Below are 22,224 nucleotides of genomic sequence, written 5' to 3'. Positions count from 1 at the left end.
GTTATGTTATAGTATCTTCTATTGTTCATGACTGTTATAATATGAATACTTTAATTATTATCAACACTGGTAAAAAATAATTATGGCACAATCATAGTTGCTATAACATACATAATTTATTTCTAATTAATACTAATTATTATTATTATATTATAGTAGCTATGAGATTATAGTTATTATAACTGTGTAGTTATAACATCTATAAAATTATGACTACTAAAATTGTGTATTAGTTATAGGATTATAGCTATTATAATTATATAACAGCGATGGTCTTATAACTGTTATAATAATACTAAAAAAAACTAAGGATAATTTTTAAAAATAATACATATATATTAAGGTAAAATGAAACGTTATTTTGATAAAAAATAATAAAAAAAGAAATGCTCGTGACAATTCTAATAAAAAGGAATGTCCTTACATCAACTCACTAACTTTTTTTTAAAATTATGCTAGATTGTTATCCCATAATCCTCACTTCAAACTCACTACAGACTACCTTCAAAACTTTGTATATATTTACCTCATCTAAATTTTCAATTGATTAGCTAAGTCGATTTCACTTTGCTTAAACTATAGCAATTCGAGTGAATTAAACTCTACTTGTAGTAACTTCTTTACCAATAGAGTTACATTTGTTATAGTTCTTTAAAAATTAAAGAACTTCCTATTTAACTCCATGCAAATCTTTCTCTCTTCCTTAAGCATATACATTTATACGCATGCATGATAAAAATTATATTTTTTTTAAGCAACAATTATCCAATCATTCGGGTCAACTAATTTAAGAAAGAGATAATAGATGTGATTCCATAAAAAAATTTTATAAACCATTAGGATAAATATTAAAATGTTCACCGTGAAAAATTCAATATCTTAAATTTATCATCTCATTAAAAGAAAATGTTACATCACAATTAAAAATTAAATGATCGCAGTTGGGAATTAAATCTTGAATTCTTTTATATATATATATAGAGAGAGAGAAAAAAAAAGAGAGGGGGAGGTAGTGTTATTTTTTTTTCGCTTAAATTTTAAAAAATAATTGATGAGGTAACATTTCAAATATATATATATATATATATATATATATTCTTTGTAATTTATTTTTTATTATAAAATTTTCCTGATTCAAACAGAAGTCTATTAGTAAGCGCTGAAGTGCGAAACGTTATCCTCTTTCTCCCTTCGTCCATGGAGACCGCGAGGCCGATGCTCCGGTCTGCGCTGAAGATCCCCCCAACTCCCTTATCTGTCTCCACCAACGGCGGCGGCGGCGGCAGGTCCCTCCGGGTATTCTCCGTACCCACTCCGAGTCCCACAGCAGCGCTGTCTCTCTTCTCCAAACCTCTAAAACCTTCTCTTCCCCACCCAGGTAAAATCCTCTTTCGAAAACCCTCTTTGGCTTGCGATTTTACCAGGAAAATGGTTCTTTTTTTATTTCGAACCTTGTAGTGCGGACCAAGATCGCCTTTTTATTCATCAAGTCGGTTCATTCATTTGAAAACCCTCATTGGCTTTCGATTAGACGAGGAAAAGGTTATTCTTTTACTGGTGAAACAGTTTTTTCCCCCACTAATTTGGGCTGTTCGTTTGGTTCAGTCCACCTCGCAGTTTCTAGTGGTCAGCCAAGCGTGAGTGCCACTTTGGAAACAGTTGAATGGGCTATGCAAGGTATGTAATACAATCATCACTAACAGTTAGGTATAATTCATATAAAAATGTACTCCTGTTGAAAATCAGTGTAATACCTTTTTGATTTCTGATAGATTGCTTGGTTTATTCATGCTATTTGTGCTTATTAGTTTGACGTTTTGTGTTCCACTATTTTCTTCTTTTAGTATCAATCGTTCTTACAATCCTTAGGGTGAATCAAAAGATCCAACAACTTAGTTAGATTGTGAAAAATGCAGATTTCTATGCATTGAGAAAGGATGTTGAAGTTGCTGCAGTGCGTGTGGAAGACATAAGGATGTCAGCTGGTCTGGAACTGTTAGAAGCTGATCTTGCTTCACTGGAGAAGAAGGCTGCAGATGATTCTCTATGGGATGATCGAGCAAAGGCACAGGAAATACTTCTTTCCTTGACTGATGTGAAAGAGAAAATCAAGTTGCTCAATGATTTTAAATCTCAGGTTTGGATGTTGAAAACTTTTGATTGTTTCAAAAACAAAAGCATCAATGACAATATAAGGTCAGAAAGAAATCTTATGGCCTCTTCCCAACAGAAAACAGCACCATTATCTTTGATTCTCTCCTTTGATAATGTCGCAAGGGATACAACAATGATTCATTTGAAGTTGAAATAGTTATAAATGTTGAAAATTATACTTTTCCTTTTCATCATACATTTTGGTTAAATAAATATTTGTAGAAATCTATGTCCTTGGATGATTATAAGCTGAATGATAACTCTCGTTACCTTAAAAAATAATAAAATTATGTTTTTATTTTGTGATTGTAGATTGAAGAAGCTGAAACAATAGTGGCGCTGACTGAAGAGTTAGAAACTATAGATAGTAGTCTCCTACAAGAGGCTTCTAAGATAATTAGAGGGTTAAGTAAGGCTCTAGATCGGTTTGAGTTGACACAACTTCTTTCTGGGCCTTATGACAAGGAAGGTGCACTAGTTACTATAACAGCTGGTGCTGGCGGTACTGATGCGCAGGTATGCATCCATTTTTTCCTGGATTATATTGTCTGTTTGTTAACATGGAACATTTAGCAATTGGTGATTAGTTATCTTATCTGTGTAATATGTTGATTGTTAGAGAAAGCCTATGCTGTATAAGTCAAACTGATCTTAATCAAAGAGGAAACATCTGGAGTGTAATGGAATTTGCTCAAATCAATAGAATTTGATCATTCTAACAACTAAACACTGCAAGTTTTAGCTTTGTGCTATGAAGATAGATCCATATACAGTCTTCTAATAACATAATTAACTAACTTGAAGTATGTGATTGCCAATTTCAGTTGATAAAGTCTGCGTGTTCCAATTCTTGAAGAAGTAATTGCAGACAACCTGACACTAATTACCTGTTCTTGGTCCATGGAATGAATATTTCATGTGCACTTCTCTTCTAGTAAGACTTTTGCATGATATCCAGTGCAGGATTGGGCAGATATGCTACTTCGCATGTATGTGAGGTGGGGAGAGAAGCAAGGATACAAGACAAAGGTGGTTGAGAAATCTCCTGGAGAGGAAGCTGGAATTAAATCAGCTTCAATTGAAATTGAAGGTCGTTATGCCTACGGGTATCTGTCAGGAGAGAAAGGAACACACCGTATTGTTCGCCAATCACCATTCAATGCTAAAGGCCTTCGCCAGGTAATGAAAAATACATTCACTGCTGTACTGTTATGTAGACTCTGAAAGTTGTGTCGATTAGACAGTCATCTCAGTGTTCATCAATTAACTCTGCCTGCAAATCTTGTTACAATATAAAAGGTATCCTATTAGTTTTCCTGCCACACATTTGCATTCCACCATCCTCATTTCCAAACTTGTTTTCGTATATGTATCCATTTCAGTCTGCTGTTGATGACTCTTTTCTCTAATGAAATCTACTGAAAAGATCTATGCGAATGATATTGATTCCTTGCAATGTTTTCTTGCCATGTGATATTGTTATTGATGGACTCTGGCATATTCTAGGATCTGTAACGAGTCCAGTTTCATTTGAGGTTTCATGCATGCAGTGTTGATTTTGATAAATTTCACTTGCAAAAAATCTTGCAATAATGGAGATGATGATTGATGAATATTCTAATTCTCTGTAATGCTACCTGCAGACTAGCTTTTCCGGTGTGGAAGTTATGCCCCTTCTTCCTGAAGAATCTTTAGATGTAGATATACCCGAAGAAGACCTGGAAATCAGCTATTCTAGGGCTGGAGGAAAAGGAGGACAGAACGTGAACAAAGTGGAAACAGCTGTTCGGATCGTTCACATTCCCACTGGAGTTGCAGTTCGCTGTACAGGTTTGTCTCATAAGGAGATAGTTGAAACAAACTCATTTCTTTTAAATGAAATTAACTAGTAAATGATGATAAAAGTTGAAACAACCCTTTCCACTTTGATTCTCATATTCCCAAAATGTGTTGAACACTAGTATTGTTTATTCCGAACACGACATGACCAATATTCGCACGTCTCACGAGTCATGATCTGTCTTTTAGGGTTAGACTAATAGCTTATCTTAAGTGAGCTTAGCTGAACCTTTGGTATCTGCTTGTACTTATCATGAAATGAAACTTAATGCCAAATAAACAATAGCTTTTTTTTTTTGGACTTTTTAAGTAATTACTGAAAATTCTGAGAGTTAGACTTGAAAACAAGTAAACAAATATTATAATTAGACAAGTGAAATTGGTGTAAGGATCATTTGGGACCATGTAACCAATCTCAATAGTTGAGACTCATGGTTTGCATCTTCTTGTTATAATTTCTATTAGGAACAAACCTGTTAAATTATCAAGTTCGGCTGTCAGTTTAGAATGCTGGAGCAAAAGTTATGAGTAGTTTCATCACTACTGATTGCTATTTAGTAAAACCATTTTGTTTTCCTGTTCCAGAGGAAAGAACTCAATTGGCTAACAAGATAAAGGCCCTCGCGCGTTTGAAAGCCAAACTGCTAGTGATTGCCGAGGAACAGCGGGCTTCTGAAATCAAACAGATAAGAGGTGATGCAGTGAAGGCAGAGTGGGGTCAGCAGATCCGCAACTACGTCTTCCACCCATACAAGCTTGTAAAAGATGTGCGAACTGGGCACGAGACCTCTGATATCTCATCGGTGATGGATGGCGAACTCGAACCATTTATCAAAGCTTACCTGAAGCACAAATACACTGCAAATGTTGCTGAAGCCAGAGCTTGAAGTAGCAGAGCTTTCCAAGTATTTATATATTGTAGTATTCTGCAACTACATTGATAAAACGGATGGGAAAAAAGGAGCTACTTTTATCAAGCGCACATGAACCTGATATTTTATCAATTAATACAAAGGTTTTTACTAACCTATTCAGTACCTTCATTGATTAAATAAGGGGTGTTTGATTTAGGGAAATAGGAGTAGAAAATGAGAATGAGAACTATTGATTATCATTGTTAATATTTGGATTATAGGAATAGGAATATAAATAAGATGAATAGGAATACAAAAAAGAGAATGAATCATTGAAATTAGATAATAACTCATTCTCATGTACCTCTCTTTCAATGAGTCATTATTCTATTTTCATAATTAAAATATTCTCTTATTTTAAAAATATCCTTTGGAACGTTTGGTTAAATGATGGGAATGACTATCGGTATGAGTTTGATAGTAGGGTGGAATGAGAATAGGAATGGAAATGAAACTCATCAAGTTATATGAGTTTGGTTGATTCTCATAAATCTGGTAATCATTCCCAAAATGTAATTCCCAAATCCATAATCCAAACACTATCTTTTAGGGTGCGTTTGGTTTGAGGTTATTCTTGATAACTTTGGTTATCCATTCAAGGTTATCAACAAAAATCTTGTTTGGTTTAGGTATTCGATGATTCTCGAGTAATGTTCAATGCCTGATACGTCAGCAAAAGGGTTATGCAGCCCGAAATCAGAAAACCTCAGAGGTTTTTCTAGATTTCGGGGTTAACGAATTTTTTTACCAAAAATACCCTCCGATAAGAAAAAACATGGAAAAAAGAGAAAAAAATGTAAAAAATATTTAAAAATATAAAATAAAATAAAATAAAATATTTTAAAAAAAATATATAAATTTTAAAAATAAAAAATTTAAATTTTTAAAATTAAAAAATAAAATAAAAATTTAAAAACATTTAAAAATTTTAAAATAAAAAATTTATAAAAATTAAAAAATTTTAAAAAATAAAAAATTAAATAAATAAATAAAAATTAAATTTTAAAAAATGTAAAAAATAAATATAAATATAAATATAAATAATATAAAAAATATAAAAACATTTAAAAAATAAAAAAACATATAAAAAGTAAAAAAAATACAAGAAAAAGAAAAGTAAAAAAACATAAATAAATAAATAATAATAATAATAATAATAATAATAATAATAATATGAATAGTTGATTTTGTAACTGGGGGTAATACGATAAAATATTAAATTAAGGTATTCATTAAAACCTTCAAACAAACAAATTTTTGTTGTTGAACCAAACAACATTTGATTATGTTTTATTCCCCATAACCTTAGTTATGTGATTACCAAGTAATCACATAACCAAGGTTATACATGATAACTTAAATCAAACGCACCCTTACTATCATTCCATTCCCTCATTCTCAAACTCATCAACCAAACATCCCCATCTAAAATTAAAATTTTCTCCCTTAATTTTCCTTGTTCTCTTTCATCATTTTATCACACGCTTTCTCTCTCAATCTCTCCTATCACATTATCTTTCCTATTTTTTTCTCATTACACTTTCTCTCTCATCATACTTTCTCTCTTATCAATCTCTTCCATCGCATTATTTTTCTTCTTTTTTCTAATCACACTCTCTCTCCTCAATCTCTCCCATCACACTCTCTTTTCTCTTTTTTTTTTCTCACCACACTTTCGCTCTCATCACAATTTCTCTCTCCTCAATCTCTTCCATCACACTATCTTTTTTCTTTTTCTCATCATACTTTCTCTCTCATCACTTTCTTTTCTCTTTTTTTCTCATCACACTTTCGCTCTCATCACATTTTTTCTCTCCTTAATCTCTCTTGTCACACTCCCTCTTTTTTTTTCCTCAACACACTTTCTCTCTCATCATATTTTCTCCCTTATTATATTTTCTCTCTCCTCAATCTCTCCCATCATACTCACTGTTCTTTTTTTTTCTCATCACATTTTCTTTTTCATCATACTTTCTCTCTCACCATACTTTCTCTCTCCTCAATCTCTCTCATCACACTCTCCTCATTTTTTCTCATTATATTTTCTCTTTTCATCCGCTCCCATCATACTTTCTCTCACATCATATTTTCTCTCTCATCTCTCATTATGCTCTCTTCTATCACACTCTTTTTTTTCATTTTCTCTCATCACACTTTCTCTCTATTTTTCTCATCACACTTTCTCTCTCATCATACTTTTTCTCTCATCATTTTCTTTCATCATATTTTTCTCTCACATTCATCTTTCTCTCACATCTATTTTTTTTCTCTTATTTTCCTTTAAGGATAAAAAAGAAAATTTTGATTTAGTCCGATAAAAAATAATCAACTAACCAAACATTACTTTTAAGAATAACACCATACTCATACCCATTCTCATTTCATACTACATGATTCTCATTTCAATTCCTATTCCTAAATATCTAATATCTAATAAGGACACCAAATGCACAAAGTTATGACACAATTTTCACATGCAACAAATGCACAAAGCTTAGGAATTACCTTTTTGATTATATATATTTTCTGCCTTAAATCAGAACTAAATCATTAATTGTTTGGGCCATGTCATCAGAAACATCCACCCAAACTTGACGGTTTATCATCATTCATGACATGCCATTTCAGTTGGATACTGCACATTAACAAACAAGATGTAGGTAAAGAAAGTTAAAATAATGTAGAGATCTAACTCAATTTGGCTTTCTAACAAATGCCACTTTCATTTACCAATTTGTGATTACAAATCCATTTAGCACTGCAAACATATCTGCCATCTGAAAAGACCATTGGCAGATCTAAAAAACACTATTGATCAAAAGCTCATGTTCCTCTGTCAGGTGCGCATGCATGCTTGATTGCTGATCCACTTTCTCCGACGATAGTTTTATCGAGGTACATTCATACTAGTAGTAGTTTTCCACTACTTACAAACAAACAAACATGGACCACCTTCTCTGTTAGTCTCAGGTTTATCGCCTTCGATGAACTGGTGTGCCAGATCTAGACCTCCTGTAACAAAAATAAAAGAACTATTATCAATAGCTACATAAAAAATAAAACCAATTTGAAGGAAGCAGAGCCTTCGAGCTCAATTCACATTCACCTGGATGAAAATTGTTTTTAGGTGCAACATACAATGTTAACCTCAAGAATGATGGAAATTTCATGACTAACCTCCGTTCGGAAGAATAAGGAGAATGCCTGTGATGAGAGTGCTTCCTATTTGGAGGCCGCGATACTTGTCTAGAAATTGAAACATGAATACTAATTTGGTAAGTAAAAGCATTTGAAAAAACAATGTGTTTCTGAATTCTTTACTCCCTCAACTCAACCTGCAAGCTATTTATCAGTTTCTTTAAGAAACGCGCTTTTACACAAGTCAAGACTGGTAAATTAACCATCACAAACAAAACTAGAGAAAGGCTAAATATGTGACAGCTAAAAAGAATTCCCAACGTATCAAAAAAGAAAGATTTCAAAGTTCTGTTTGTCAACAATGTTAGAGTACATCCTGAAGCATCTGAGAACATGAAAGTTTAGGAGGAAACCCTACCTTCAAGTAAGGACAAGCATGAGATATATTGAGGATATCGTGAATTGCCTTCACTGAAAGGGAAAGTAAAATCAATTCTTGTAAAGCTTATTCCAAAGTAATTATTAGAACTTTGGACAACTTTTGATCTGCTTTTTTCCTTATCCGTCAGGTAGCATATGGCATAAAAAAGCGAGTTGGCTACATTGACAGGGAAAGTTATCTGAAGAGCTCCATGGCAAAATTATCCTTACAGCCAACATCAACAAAGCTTGAAATAGAAAATTTGCAATTTCAACTAATAACACTAAACCCATCATATTAGAATAAATTTCCTATAAAAAACACTTAACTAAATAGTATGGAGTTTGCCAAGAGGCTTTAAGTGTGATAATTCTTCCTTAAAATTAGCATGCACTAATCACTATGCGCATGGAGATTTCCACATTGGAACCTAAATTTTGGTTTAAAAGATCTATAGCTAATCCTGGTTTCCAATATCTGAATAAGATGTGAAGTGCAAACACAAACAAAGAGCAGGCATAAATCAGCAACAACACTTTAAGGATTACCAAAAGATAGTGGGACAAGACCTAGAGATACAGGCATGAATAATATATTTGAACCTCCCATAAATTTGTTGAGCTAACTTAAACATTGATCCCAGTAACTTGGTTAGGGTCTCTCAACCTCCAGCTTATACCATTATTTTTCACATGTTAGACTAGTAAGTTTTGAAAGAGATGCAGTAAATCCCCAAATCAACTGAAATGACCTACATCTAGTGTCAGTAAAATCTTACTAGTTTATTTAATGAGCATGTGCAAATTGGGCAACTGAAAATTCAATATTCATGTTAAGGTTGATTGGCTGATGACTTGTCACAATGCTCAACTCCGAAGTGGCCGGTGGTCCAGTAGACATTTATATTCTCAATACCCTCTCCTCTCTTTTCATGTGTCAAAGACAAACTAAACTCATTGGCCTAAATCCATCACATGCATGATAGTGACATGGGGAGTATTCAAATACAGAGGCTCCAGTTGCATAACCATGTTAAAGTGGATCGACTAACTGCTGTATAAAAATACATTTATATTCCGAACAACTTAGAAGGATAAAACTTCCCTAGAAAGAACTATATACAAGTCAAATGCAAAGAAAGGTCAAGAATGAAGACTGCTACATGGTTTAATCTCAACTCTTGATTAGGCAAAAAGATCATGAAAGATGTTCTATAATACCTGGCCTTGGATCTGCTTGGTGATGGTGAACGAGAATGCATCCTCCTAAATTGCAGATTAGATTTATCAAGATAAGCAGGAAACATATGCTAGCTCAATAAAGAAACCATAGCATACCTCCTTTTTGACACCTCACATGATTCGTCATTTGAAATACCATGACTGTGCAAGGAACCTTCTTTGCTACTTCTACTCCTTTGACTAGGTGATTTTCTACTGACATACCTTGAATCCTTTGTATCGCGTTTAGACTTACCTTCTCTGTTGTCCTTTGATTTATCTGTTTTCCTTTCAGTATCCTCTTTGTCTCTTTCCTTTTTATCTTTTACAACACCTATCTTTTTGTTGTTGATGCTATCATGACCTTTTGCATCAGACTCCTTGGAATTTGCTCGTCTTTTACTCCTTTCCTCAGTTGTATCATTTGAATTATTCCTCCCTTTAGCACTTTCTTTCAATCGTTTGTTTTCATAATTGATTGTCTCAGTGCAATCAGAAACCTCACTGATTGATTTTCCTGTGATATGTGATTCCTTCTTAACAGTTTCTTTGCTATAACTCCTCTTTTCTGGGTATCTTTCGCTGCTGTTAAACTTTTTCAATTCCCTTGCATGCTCCTCAGCAGTTAGAGATTCTCCAACTGCATTAGCAGCAAGTGCATTTTCCACTTTCACAACTTTATTACTAACTGTCTTACCTTTTGACTCTGAAACATTGTGACCATCTGAAGAAATTTCAGATGGAAGATCATTCTTGTGAGGTAGATGTTGTGAACTAGTGACAGAGGAATCTTTTGGTTCATTAGCACGATTGGGTAATTTACTATCAGAAACTGTGGCATCCGTCCTGACAGAATTTGCAACATGATTTCTTGAATTGGACTTAGAAGAACCAATGGATTCTAATCTTCCATTAGCAACACCATCTGGATCTCTTAGAGGCCCCTTGTTATTTAAATTCTTCTCAATCTCACCATTTCTTGGTTCATTTTCAGAAGACCTACTTTCATTAACTGATAATGATTTGGAGTTTTTGGCTACATCCTCATCCTCATCCTCATCCTCATCGGAAGCATAACTAGCAAGACCCAGAATATCACCTGCAGGAGACCGCATGCCAGAACTTACATGAACACCATTTTCAGTCTGGTCTTCTTCAACTGTTGCCAAAACCTTTGCAGAAGCCTTAGTTGTCGATACTCCTACAATAGGGACCTTAAGATTTCCTAATTCTTTGTTCTCAGTCACTGCAGGGAAAGATGTGAGAAGTTAGAGTCCAGGACAAGTTAAACCTTCAACAGAAGAATGTAAAACTTTCAATTGTTTGTAAAGAGATTCTTTACTTTCATCAATTAGATCATCTTCATCAAGAACTTTCATAGCAATTTCATCAAAAAGCTCATCTGTAACCTGCTGGTTCAAACAAGATAAGCACTACAAATGCACACTGAGAAATATTAAGAATAGACATCCAGTGAGAAAGAAAACCTTCAACAAAACTTCAGTTAGCACGCGTTTTATCTCCTGGTTTACTGCTGCTGATCTAACAGCTTCAGCTCCATCCTACACAATATAAAGCTGGATTTTACAACCAAAAGAAAAAAAATTGAAAGCACTTTCTTCTGATTATAAAAGAAATCTAACTTCATAGTGCAAGGGCAATAGCATAATTGGAATTACAAAAGCTAGTACGAAAGCCAATTGACAGAATTTACAAAGCTTGTAATGAATAATTCCAGAGACCAACAAAGGCATTTAGGCAAAGATAAATAGAAGCTACATATATCTGAAACAAAATTCTAGCTTTCATAAACTTTATAGATGCATCCTTGTAATATATGTTGCTAGAGTTAAGAAAATAATATATCATAAGTAAATACTAGTTATAACAGATAATGGCAATGGAAAGCAGGATAAAGCTGATAAAAGACTATTGATCAACTAACAAACTACAAAATTTTAAATGTAAGCATGCTACTCAAGAAAAAGTTGCACCAACAGTATCAAAGAGAAGTGATATTGAGAAATAAATATATAGGAAAATAAGTTCATCTAATGGGATTAATTTCAATAGTAAAATAAAATTATCAAGGAAGAATGATAAATTCCTCAGCTAAAAAATGATAATTTTTTCATCAGACTTTCTGTACAACAAGAATTCAACATTAGAGTTCAATTCACAAATATGAATAGCCATCTGGCAACTGACAAATTTCAGAACGTGAGATAAAACTGGTAGTGCAAGATCAAAATCTCCATTCAATCAGAGTCGTCAGGTAAATACCATGTAAACTTTAATCTCTCTAACGTTCACCTTGCATGTTCATTTGTCATTCCGCTAGGTAATTTTACAATTTAAACAATCTTATGAATCATTCAGCTACAATCCTAGTTGAGGAACCAAAATAGAAAAAATAATGTTTATTGAAATCTCAAGAAGAATATCAAACAAGTATCTTTCAAATGAACACTAGGTATACACAAAAAATACAAGACCACACATGATTTTGAGTTAGAATAAAGTGACTACATACTCCTGGCAGCCACAAGCCACTTCCAATTATGTAGGAGTGTATCAATTCATGTCAGGGTTTCCATCATCAAGTCTCATGGCGTCTACATTCCCCAGTTTCACAATATTCTAAATATGCTTTCTATATTTTTCTCATATATATTTTTATGCATATTTTTCATACCTATTTTAAATGTTTTCAGATTTATTTTAAATGTGGTTTATAAAATCACATTTGGTTATAACTACCAAATGAAAGGGGGTAACTCATATTAGGTCTCATTGTGCTAGGTTCTCTTAATATCAATTTAATGGTATAGGGGGAAATATTTCCCCTTGAGAAGATCAAAACTAGGGCATACTATGCAGCAAGTATAGTGCCAGATCATCAAGTAGGTGATTAGACTGAAGCAGAGAAAGGCAGGACAACAAACATAGTGTTCTCTTAACTGTCTAAAGCTATCACAGTTAAGGTTTCAACAAGTGCATGCAAATGGTATATGATCGACCCACTAAATAGTGAATATATGATAAAAAGAGATATGCAGTCAGTATCCAAAACATATAAAATATAAATATATCAATAGAACTGATTAACATATATACAATACAGTATACCAATAAATACATCCAATTCATAATTTCACATAAAATATATATATATTTGAATCAGACATGACATATTACAATAAATTTAATTATATAGATATATATAACATTCACAAAATCACACTGGTAAGAAAGGAATTTGTCCCTTAAAAGTTATAAGCTACCAAATAGAGTAGCTTAGGGATCATTTAAACCAGTTCAAATGAATCAAATTTTATTTTCTTACATTTGTGTGTCAGTGTAAAATACCAAAACCCAACCTGACAGAGTAAAATACCTAACATTTTAGATTGTTACCAGAGCTATGTTAGGTTGTCCTAAATTCTAACAACCTCTAATTGAGAATATCAGGGCACAAGAATGGGATAAACATCAATGACCAACACATAAGGATTAAGATGTAATCAGAGCATAATTATCTTTATTTCAGAATTAAATGGTCACATGGCGTGAGTGATGAGATGTACCAAAACTTACTGGACAGTTTACCCTTATATATAAGATGCTCCTAAAACCATAATCTGGGAGCCATCACCTCATTCAAATGCTTAACATGCTCACTTCTGCGTGTCACAATTTTCAGGTATTCTGTGAGGTTCACCAGTCAATATCTAAACATTAAAGTTAACTTTACACTGTTTTTCTTGTGAGATACTACTGTGGTTTTACATGTATGTTTTGCTATATTACCATAAACGAAGACAAGCACTTCCTATAGAGACAACATATGCATTGACCTAGGAACCATCAGAGTATTCAAAAGATAATACTCTTTCTTATGTTTGCACATAAAACCATGTATAATAAGTGAATAAGCAAGCTTGATTAAATGCACTGCAGCTATATGATTCAGCATAAAAAAGAAAGTCCAATATCATAATATTTTGACATCAAAATCTAAGGCAAAACCTCGTCATCATCCTCGTCTACAGAAGATTTGGTTGAATCAGCACTCTTGTTGTCAATTTGATCACCTGTCCTATACAATTTATCATCCTCCTCCAGTCCCATAGAATTGTAAGAATTCCCACTTTGATGACCGACATAAGTACTTGCAATCGACGACTTATTTTTTATGATTTCTTCTCTAAGCCAATTAGGTACTGCAGCCTTGATTTAGAAACAAAAATGTTGGTTACACTTAACATTGAACAAAATGAAAATTCAAAGTACACAATCCAACCTACTTTTTTTGGACGTCCTGAAAGATTAAAATTGGCACTTGCATCAGCAGGCATTATTGTTGCATGATTAAGAGATGTCCCTGTGACTAAACCAAAAGGAGGACTAGTAGGTGGCACACTAGGCCGAAAATCAGGCCCCATCAACCTTCCATAGACTGGTGATGGTTGTGGCCCTAAGGTAGGGTGTGGAACAAAAGGATGATCCAACTGTACTAAAAAAAATGAATTCAGATCAGAAATTCAAATACACAAACTACATGGTTATGAAACACCAGTTGCGACCTGTGATACTGATTCAGAAATGGAAACTTGGGGAAGAACTGCTGGAGCAGCTGGAGGAGCCCAAGCATGAGCAGGCATGGTAATCGCATCATGATCCATCATTCCCATAGACTCAGATGGAATGGGAACATAACTGGTTTTTGAATGTGATTCAAGGCCCAAGAGAGGCCTAGATTCAAAATCAAGAGGCATGTTGCTGGGATCAGTTGCATACTTAGCAGACTGTCCACAATGGGTCAAATCATACTGATCAACAGCTACATTTGGATTAGTAAATGCTGGTGGTGGATGAACAAAGCCTTTTTGTGCAGATAATGCAGGCAGATGTAACTTACTGACAGTGTCTCTGTTACCTGTGTTTACAATCAAAAGTCACTTGCAGAAGATTGTGGCACAAGCAAAAAAATGTACACTTCTATTCAATGAAAGTGAAATGGACACTGTCAAGAACACAGAGTTTTGCTCTTATAAAAGAAATCAACTTTCTCAACTTATAACGATGATAATTAAGAAATGGCTGAAAAAAATATGGACCAAAAATCCAGGAAGCAGTCCAAAATTCAAAACTGATAGATAGTGTGATGGAGACATGTGGCAAACTCCATTAAAAGTCTATAAGCACAGAAATAAAGATTCTAAAACTCCACTATTAATTTGGTATGTCTTGGAAGATAATAAACATACTTGGGAAATGATATAAAGTTAATCAATTCCTAAGGGTTGAAGTCAAAAAGTCAGCATTAAAGTGACCAACAATTCCAATATGCTTTAATTTCCCATGCTTGCCCCCAGGGCGTAGCGCAGACGGGGGGGCGCATGGTATCTCTGGCGTAATGGCCAGGGGTCGATTCTCAGGAACTGACGACCTGGGGTTTACCCCGCCATGCGCCTATGGCCTGTGTACCTGCATGAACCTCCCTCCATATCCGTGGGGCCGGCACTAGGGGGGCCGCTAAGGTAGCGGATCTACCTTTTTTTAATTTCCCATGCTTGGAAAATTGTAGCATATGTACGAGTCTTTTAAGTTTCCTATCTGTGAGTCTTCATATGTATCTTTATGAGTCTTTTGTGTTTTCAATGAGTCTATCTACTAATATTTATGTTGCTTCAGTCCTTTGTAAGTCCTGCTGTAATGCTGGAATATGGAAAAGATATCAAAGTTTTGAGAGTTCTCTTTGGTTGTGTGATTGTGTGATACAATCTCCCTATGGTCTGATGCCTAGGAACCCTTAGATGTAGTTTCTACATTTCTTAATACAATCTGATGCCTAGGCATCCTTAGGTATGATACCTAAGTTTCTACAATCCCTTTACCACTTCATTCCAAATTACTACTTCCCAAACCACCCAACCCTCAATCTCCGCTTGTGCTGCATCATAGTGGCTTTCTAACACGCAGATCAGTATATCAACAAGAAAGAATTACAGCCTCAGTAATTTAACCGAAGTTACAAACTTAATACACAGTTATTAGATCAGTAGTTTTTTTTATTCCAACCTTGAAGCATGCTCTTTTCTGGTCAGGCTGTCTAGGGAAGCCTTGACCAAAATCATAAAACAATAAGAGACTGCCTCCCTTCCCCTCTTCCCCTGGCAAAGATCGCAACAATTCTAAGAAGCTGATGAGGATACAGCCCATCGTCACTATGTGATCATTCCATGATGCCACAGCCACTAATACACAGTCAAGCATCACATAAGCTCATCAAGATATCAAATGAGCTTATTCACTTTATGTTATCATTTAAACATTGATGACTTTATCTTCAATAACTTTCTTTTCTACTGCTTTTATATAACAATTATTCTAAACTTGAGCTAAAGAAATTAAACTTAATAGCAGTTTTTCCCTATCTTTTTATGCCAATAATCCTTGAGTGGCATGACTAACCAATACAAACTATCCAGCTAGAATGCACTATATCGAGTTATCCACAACTGTTGAACACAGTTTATGCTAAAAGCATTGAAATACTTGAGTTCCAACAACATTATTCTATCACAAGGCAGTCAACCTCAGAAATCTCTTCAGACATATTTAATCTCTTATGATATTGATAATATACTATAAAGTGTCTTCATCATAATCTGCTATTTTGCAAATGAGTTCCAAAGTGATAACAGTCATAATAATAAGATTTATCAGTGCTGCGGCTAAATAAGAGGAATTACCTTTACATGTAACAGGAGGCAAAAGTAATGTAACAGATTTTCATATTGCAAAAATATAAGCAATCTGAGCAACAGGTTTAATTCCATTCTAGAGCAGTAAGCATTTAACATTTGCATTCATTCAATTGGATTTGCAAGATAATCACAGAAATGAAACCACCATAGTAAAATATCAGAAAGGAAATTGTTGCAAACAGTGTAGCAAATGATCACAACAACAACCATAATCGCACTAAGTGGGGTCCGCTATATAGATCCTCCTACGCCATTGGGTTCAATCTCCTATTATATCTTCATCTATATTTAAATGAATTTTATTTTTCTTTATCATCACTAACCAAGTTTTCTTTGGTCACCTTCTTCCTCTATTAATGTGTGTATCCTAACTAGGACATTTATTGGACATGTAAATATATGCCCATATCATCTTAAATGTGTGTTTTTCTTTAATAGGCGCAAAACCAACTTTCTCTCTTAAATTCTCATTTCTATCATGTTTGCACATCCACCTTAACATCCTCATTTCCACGACTCTCATCTTTTGCTTATGCACTCGTTTAATAGCACAACATTCAACTCCATATAACAGGTGTAACTGCCGTTTAATAAAACTTTTCTTCAAGAAAAATATTTTACATTGTAGCAAATGATTGTCTAAGAAAAATATTTTTCTTTGAAGTCATCATATATGCAATTGCTTGTAGCAATAACAGTAAGTAGCTACTAGAAATAAATGTAAGCAGAAACTAAAAATCATCAATAACTAATTGCTCTTGAAGAATTTATACAGTGTTCTGACTATAACATAAACAGTGAAACTGAAAATACTTCACAACCACAAGCTTGTTTGTGTATGAAATACAATGTAACATATAATGCTAAGCTACAAAACGCCTTTCTAAAACCAATGAGAAGGAGAAAATAACAATCCAACTAAGATTATGGTCCTGGAAATTGGTACATCATCCAGATGCAAATGAAATTACTACAAGGAACTTTACCTGGGATAGAAGAATAACTATAAGGTACCTCCTGCTCAAAAATGGATGGCGTACGCCCAAAATTTTCCCCAGGCGAAGTATGATCCTTCCGTTGGGCAGCAGCTTCTTCTCCAGTAGTGGAATGGATATGCATGTCTCCTACATAAATTGGACCAGAGGCCAATGAAGCAGAGAGATATGCATGGTCAACTTGTTTCTGTTGATTCATTGTAAAATGGGGTGGCTGTTGGTTAGTGGACTGAGAAAGCAAAGATTGTTGAGCATCTGTAGGAGGACCCACTGTGGCTTGATATTGATCACGATAAGTATGACTATGCACTTCTGTTTTTCCCTCAGGCACAACCTGAGGATGACTATGATGGATATCTGTCCCTGATTTGGCAGTTGCCCATGCTTTTGCTCGAGCAGCCCAGTCATCCACAGCATTATATGTTAGGCTTCTTTCTGAAAGAAATAGAAGGCAAATAACCAGCATATAAGCAATAGAAACCTTCTAATAAAATGTTTTCAAGTCTAAGCATTTCAAGGAAAGAGAACTTTGTAAATTGTGGGCCCAATGGAATCCAGCTACTTAACTTGGAGGATGGTCAAGGAGAACAATTGGATTCTAATAAATGGAAAAGCAAAAGAAAACTGTCAATCTCCATATACCATGATTGTCTTAAAAAGTCAGAAGGCAGTCTAGAGTAGTGCCACTATGAGCTTTCAAGAAGTGAGGAGGTTTTCTAAAGAAAATTGATCCTGTGAACACACTGTGACTTCTCTAGAATGAAAAATGCCTCCAGCCTAGGTATATTCAAAAAAGCTTGAGACTCGCACTAAAGATGGACTGAAGTATAAAGTCATAACATGAACAGATCCTGATGAATGCAGTTAAAAAGTGTATATAGCATGGTGTTGCATGGAAAACAATCTTAAATAAGTAAAGAAACAACCAAATTGTGGAAGACCAATGCCAATAAGTTTATTCAATTTCCATTGGAAAGCAATTTAATCATAAATAACTAACATATGTCAATATATGATAGATCCAACAAAGACGCATCCTTGATTCCTAATTATAATCTTCAGGTCTCAGAAAAAAGGGCCAGCTAGGTAAAAAGATATATAAAATGAGCTTATATAATTTACAAAATTGCAAAGAACTAATATTTTCCTTCCTTTTGATAGTAAAAGCTTTTTCATAGTATTCTAGCTTGTGGTTTCATTTTTGAATATCTTTGAATGTCTATAGATTAGTATATAATCAGAGGGGTTCTTGAAAAATAAGAGATTGTTTCTCCTGGAACCTAGAAGGCAGGTGTAAGAATTTATAAATATGCTAGCATTTATTTGTTATGGAAAAAAGAAAACCCTACAAGGAGGTCAGCTCTAGTGCTATACCAAATCAAATTAAACACTTTGAGGCTTGTGTCTTATGGTTTTGAAACCCAAAATACCCATCAGTACCTCTCCAAAGCAACAGAAGCAAGAGGCTAGCAAATTGTTTTCTCAGTTATCCGTATTTATTCTTCCTAGAATCATGCAGTTGGTTTAGATCTGTGGTTGTTTTCTATTTGCATCATTACAAAATATCTATTGTGATGTTCAGTTACTAGATAAACAAAGTCTTTAGAGAGTTTCTAACCACAAAGGGCAATGAAATTTAAAAGCTATGCTAGGATAAGAAATAAAATGTAATAGATGAAAAAAATGCATGATTTATGAAGCGATGACATGGAATAAGATGTCTTCAATAATTAATGATGAATAGAATGAATTCTATCAACTATAACCTAAGTCTGACCTGAGTATTCCCATGCCTGATTCTGTGGCCAAGATTGGCCTCCCCACCCCTGCAAAAAATCTTTAGATATTAAATAAATATATGCAGCTAGCTCCTTAGGATCATTTCTTCAAAACGAACCTGATGCGGTGGCGGAGGGTAAGCAGAAGGGGGGAGCGGAGGCGGCTGCATCTGCGGCGCATGGTGGAGCGAAGAGTGAGGAGGGTACTGATGTTGCTGCACGGGCTGCGCTGCGTAAGGCAATGGATAGGGCGGTGGAAAAGCCGGGTGATGGTGATGCTGCTGCTGCTGCTGAAAGTGGCCATCCGGATGAACCCACTGCGGCGTAGGCGGCTGATTCTGAGAGGAAATATGATGCGGAGGAGGAGGAGGAGACGGATAGTGGTTGTGGTTAGGAGGCGGAGGCGGAGGCGGGAAGGGATAACTAGAGGCAGGAAGGGAATGAGATTGGGGTTGGTGATGGTAGGGATTAGGGAAAGGGTTCTGCTGCGGCTGCTGGAGATCTCCACCGCCACCGCCGGCGAAGCGGCGACCTTGGAACGAATCCATCGAGAAGGTTAGGGATTCGAGAGGAGGAAGAGAAATCAAACTGGAAGGCTGCCCAAGTGGACTCATTTTTCATGGTTAGCGAATGGGCTTGTTGGCATCATATTGGGCCTATTGGGCCCATTGGCCATATTTCATTGTTTTTTTAAATAATAGTCAGTTATGAAGTAAATAATTTTATCGGACTAGTAATTTTAAAAGCATCTTAATTCTGATAAAAATGTATAAGTGAATTGTTCATTTTAATAATCAGTTATGATATTTGATTGTTTGTTCACTAAGGCCTGTTTACTTGGAGAAAATAGAAATGTAGATATAATTTGACGATGAAAATCTTTTTCTGTTTATTTCGTTATAAAGGATAATTATTTTTTTTTCTTCTGTTTACAGATGGATTTATGAATACAAATTATTTTTTTTTATTATTTTGTGTCTATCTAATGTAGATATGTTACATTAAAATCTTTCTAATATCGATCTCATGAATATGGAGGAAAGTATATATAGGTACACAACATCAAGTGCATGATAAGATAAATTTCAAATCATTAGTTCATAAGAATCGATCTCGATCATTACATTAAAAATATTTTGTGTCTATCTAACTGGGACAGAGTATAATTTCCTTCCTCTCAATTATACAATACAGTTAAATTTCTCCCAACTCAATCGGGTCTGATGCGGTCATGCATGGCCGCCCCATGCGTATGTGAACAGCAGGCTCGTGCGATCGAGGACCACTGCCCCACTCAAGGTTGCCTTGTGTTGTTGCGATAGGCAATCCTATGTGAGGTCGCCTAGCAGGTGCGGAGTCATCCTAGCCTATGGGCTTCAGGCCTATCCATCCTACAAAAAAAAAAAAAAAAAACTAAAAAAAAAAAATTCTGTTCATCGTTTTTTTTTCCTATTGCTTGGCACATACAGTTGATTAAATCAAAATTGCACGAATAATAGGCGTTGTTGTCTTCCTTATTTTTCCTTGCAACCGCGAACCGCAGGTGTAAAAGATTTTAGTTTGGATTCTCTTCGTCTTTTTTCGTCATTGGGTTAGGGTAAATCTGTTCGTCTTTGGAATAGATTTCCTTCGAGCTCATTTCTCAACTGTATAATCTCTTAATTTTTTAAAGAATTTTACATTATTATTCACTTAATATGTCACATTCATGTACAGACATTTAGCAGCTAAGGTTTTTTTTTTTTTTTTTATATTATTTGTATGAGTCACCTACTATTTTTTTCTTTTGATAAATTTATTAATTAATTTGATTAATTTTATTTATATAATTGATTACTTTTCTTTATTGTTGGTTTGATATTATATATTCGATAAATATTAGATTGATCATTAAGAAGTATATTTTTATCATTGGATGAAATAATTTTTGTATTTATTCACTTTAATATAGAAAATTCAGAAAATGAAGAAAAGAAAAATAATATGTGATTGATACAACTGCAATACTTAAAAAAGAAATATTTGATACTTTTGAATATTTAAAAAAGAAATATTTGATACTTTTGGTCGTCATGACTTACATATTCACAGCATATGAGAACAAGGATATGATAGTACTAGTAATATGCATGGTTTTTAAAATAGATTATAAGTTTTTTTTTTGAAAGATTATCCATGTGTATATTATGTACGTTGTTTCGCTCTCAACAATCGGCCCCATGTAAATTAAGATTCTGGCTACGCCCCTGCCGCCTAGCGCAGCTATGACCAACTGCCCTACGTGAGGTCACTTTGTGTGACCGCATGCAGCGACGACATCACGATGTCGCCTCGCGTGGCAGCCCCGTGAGATCTCCTCACACAATCGAGACACCTCCTGCGGTCACAATGTCACGATTGTATTTTTTTTTTTCCTTCTTTTATCCTTCTTTTCTTAGGTTTTTTTTCTTTGATGTCGTATGGATTTTTTTTTCTTTCCTTTCTCTTCTCTATCTCTAGAGATTTTTTTTTTTTTATCCCTACCTATACCACCTACCGACATAGCTGAGTTGATATTCAAGTTATAGAATTGAATCCCTACTGACATATTTGAGTTGATACTCGAGTTATAGAATTGAATCACTGAAGCAAGGTTCGAATCTTCTATGATTCATTTCCTCATGGAATTAGTTCTTTACCTCCTTTCCACAAAGATTTGGGACATACAATAGATGGACACCTCTGAGATGAACTTAATCATCTTTGATATCACCTAAAATTCTTTTTCTTGTCAGAGTAAACAAAGGATAATTTTTATTTATAATTATAATGTACAAATTATAGAATCTGGTTTGAACTAAATTTGATTTGTTGATGAATACTTAATTAGCAGTCATCTTCTTTACACTCGTGTAAGTTGTGCTCTAAATTTAACCCAAGTAAATAAACAAAAAGATGTCATCGTCTCAAATCTCAAATACAAATATGATGATTCATTCTTCTTCCAAAGAAA

At 34.4% G+C, this 22,224-nt stretch overlaps 2 protein-coding genes across 4 annotated transcripts; one reads left to right on the top strand and one right to left on the bottom strand.

The window, feature by feature from the left end:
* The first annotated feature begins 1,161 nt into the window (after positions 1–1,161).
* LOC122055753 (peptide chain release factor PrfB1, chloroplastic-like) lies at positions 1,162–5,019 on the top strand. 2 transcript variants are annotated; one of them, XM_042617348.1, is made up of 7 exons: positions 1,162–1,378; positions 1,459–1,677; positions 1,917–2,137; positions 2,467–2,670; positions 3,118–3,333; positions 3,798–3,984; positions 4,579–5,019. In XM_042617348.1, the coding sequence occupies exons 1-7, from the start codon at positions 1,198–1,200 to the stop codon at positions 4,878–4,880; spliced, it is 1,530 nt and encodes a 509-aa protein (XP_042473282.1). In that variant the 5' UTR covers positions 1,162–1,197; the 3' UTR covers positions 4,881–5,019. The 2 variants fall into 2 exon arrangements, with proteins under 2 accessions (XP_042473282.1, XP_042473283.1); XM_042617349.1 differs by having other exon boundaries at positions 1,164–1,378; positions 1,606–1,677.
* A 2,585-nt stretch (positions 5,020–7,604) lies between these two features.
* Positions 7,605–19,836, bottom strand: LOC122055752 (protein SON-like). Of its 2 annotated transcripts, none has more exons than XM_042617346.1 (12): positions 19,352–19,836; positions 19,232–19,280; positions 17,446–17,889; positions 14,273–14,625; positions 13,994–14,197; positions 13,716–13,916; positions 11,174–11,248; positions 11,029–11,095; positions 9,804–10,932; positions 9,687–9,731; positions 8,014–8,153; positions 7,605–7,919 (listed from the first exon to the last, which is right to left on the bottom strand). In XM_042617346.1, exons 1-12 carry the CDS (start codon positions 19,778–19,780, stop codon positions 7,831–7,833), a joined length of 3,225 nt encoding a protein of 1,074 aa, XP_042473280.1. In that variant the 5' UTR covers positions 19,781–19,836; the 3' UTR covers positions 7,605–7,830. The 2 variants fall into 2 exon arrangements, with proteins under 2 accessions (XP_042473280.1, XP_042473281.1); XM_042617347.1 differs by having other exon boundaries at positions 8,085–8,153; positions 19,352–19,835.
* Positions 19,837–22,224: the final 2,388 nt, after the last annotated feature.

Source organism: Zingiber officinale, chromosome 3B (assembly GCF_018446385.1).
Source record: "Zingiber officinale cultivar Zhangliang chromosome 3B, Zo_v1.1, whole genome shotgun sequence".
Taxonomy (NCBI): domain Eukaryota; kingdom Viridiplantae; phylum Streptophyta; class Magnoliopsida; order Zingiberales; family Zingiberaceae; genus Zingiber; species Zingiber officinale.
This window is presented reverse-complemented; position numbering and strand designations above follow the sequence as displayed.

What these genes read in the sequence shown, in the direction of transcription:
- LOC122055753 (XM_042617348.1), top strand. Translation starts at nt 1,198, where the DNA reads ATGGAGACCGCGAGGCCGATGCTCCGGTCTGCGCTGAAGATCCCCCCA. An exon ending in ACCTTCTCTTCCCCACCCAG is followed by an intron (nt 1,379 to 1,458) that starts GTAAAATCCTCT and finishes CGAACCTTGTAG; the next exon opens with TGCGGACCAAGATCGCCTTT. An exon ending in CTGGCGGTACTGATGCGCAG is followed by an intron (nt 2,671 to 3,117) that starts GTATGCATCCAT and finishes TATCCAGTGCAG; the next exon opens with GATTGGGCAGATATGCTACT.
- LOC122055752 (XM_042617346.1), bottom strand. Translation starts at nt 19,780, where the DNA reads ATGGATTCGTTCCAAGGTCGCCGCTTCGCCGGCGGTGGCGGTGGAGAT. An exon ending in ACCCTCCGCCACCGCATCAG is followed by an intron (nt 19,281 to 19,351) that starts GTTCGTTTTGAA and finishes GATTTTTTGCAG; the next exon opens with GGGTGGGGAGGCCAATCTTG. An exon ending in TAACTGAAGTTTTGTTGAAG is followed by an intron (nt 11,096 to 11,173) that starts GTTTTCTTTCTC and finishes TTGAACCAGCAG; the next exon opens with GTTACAGATGAGCTTTTTGA.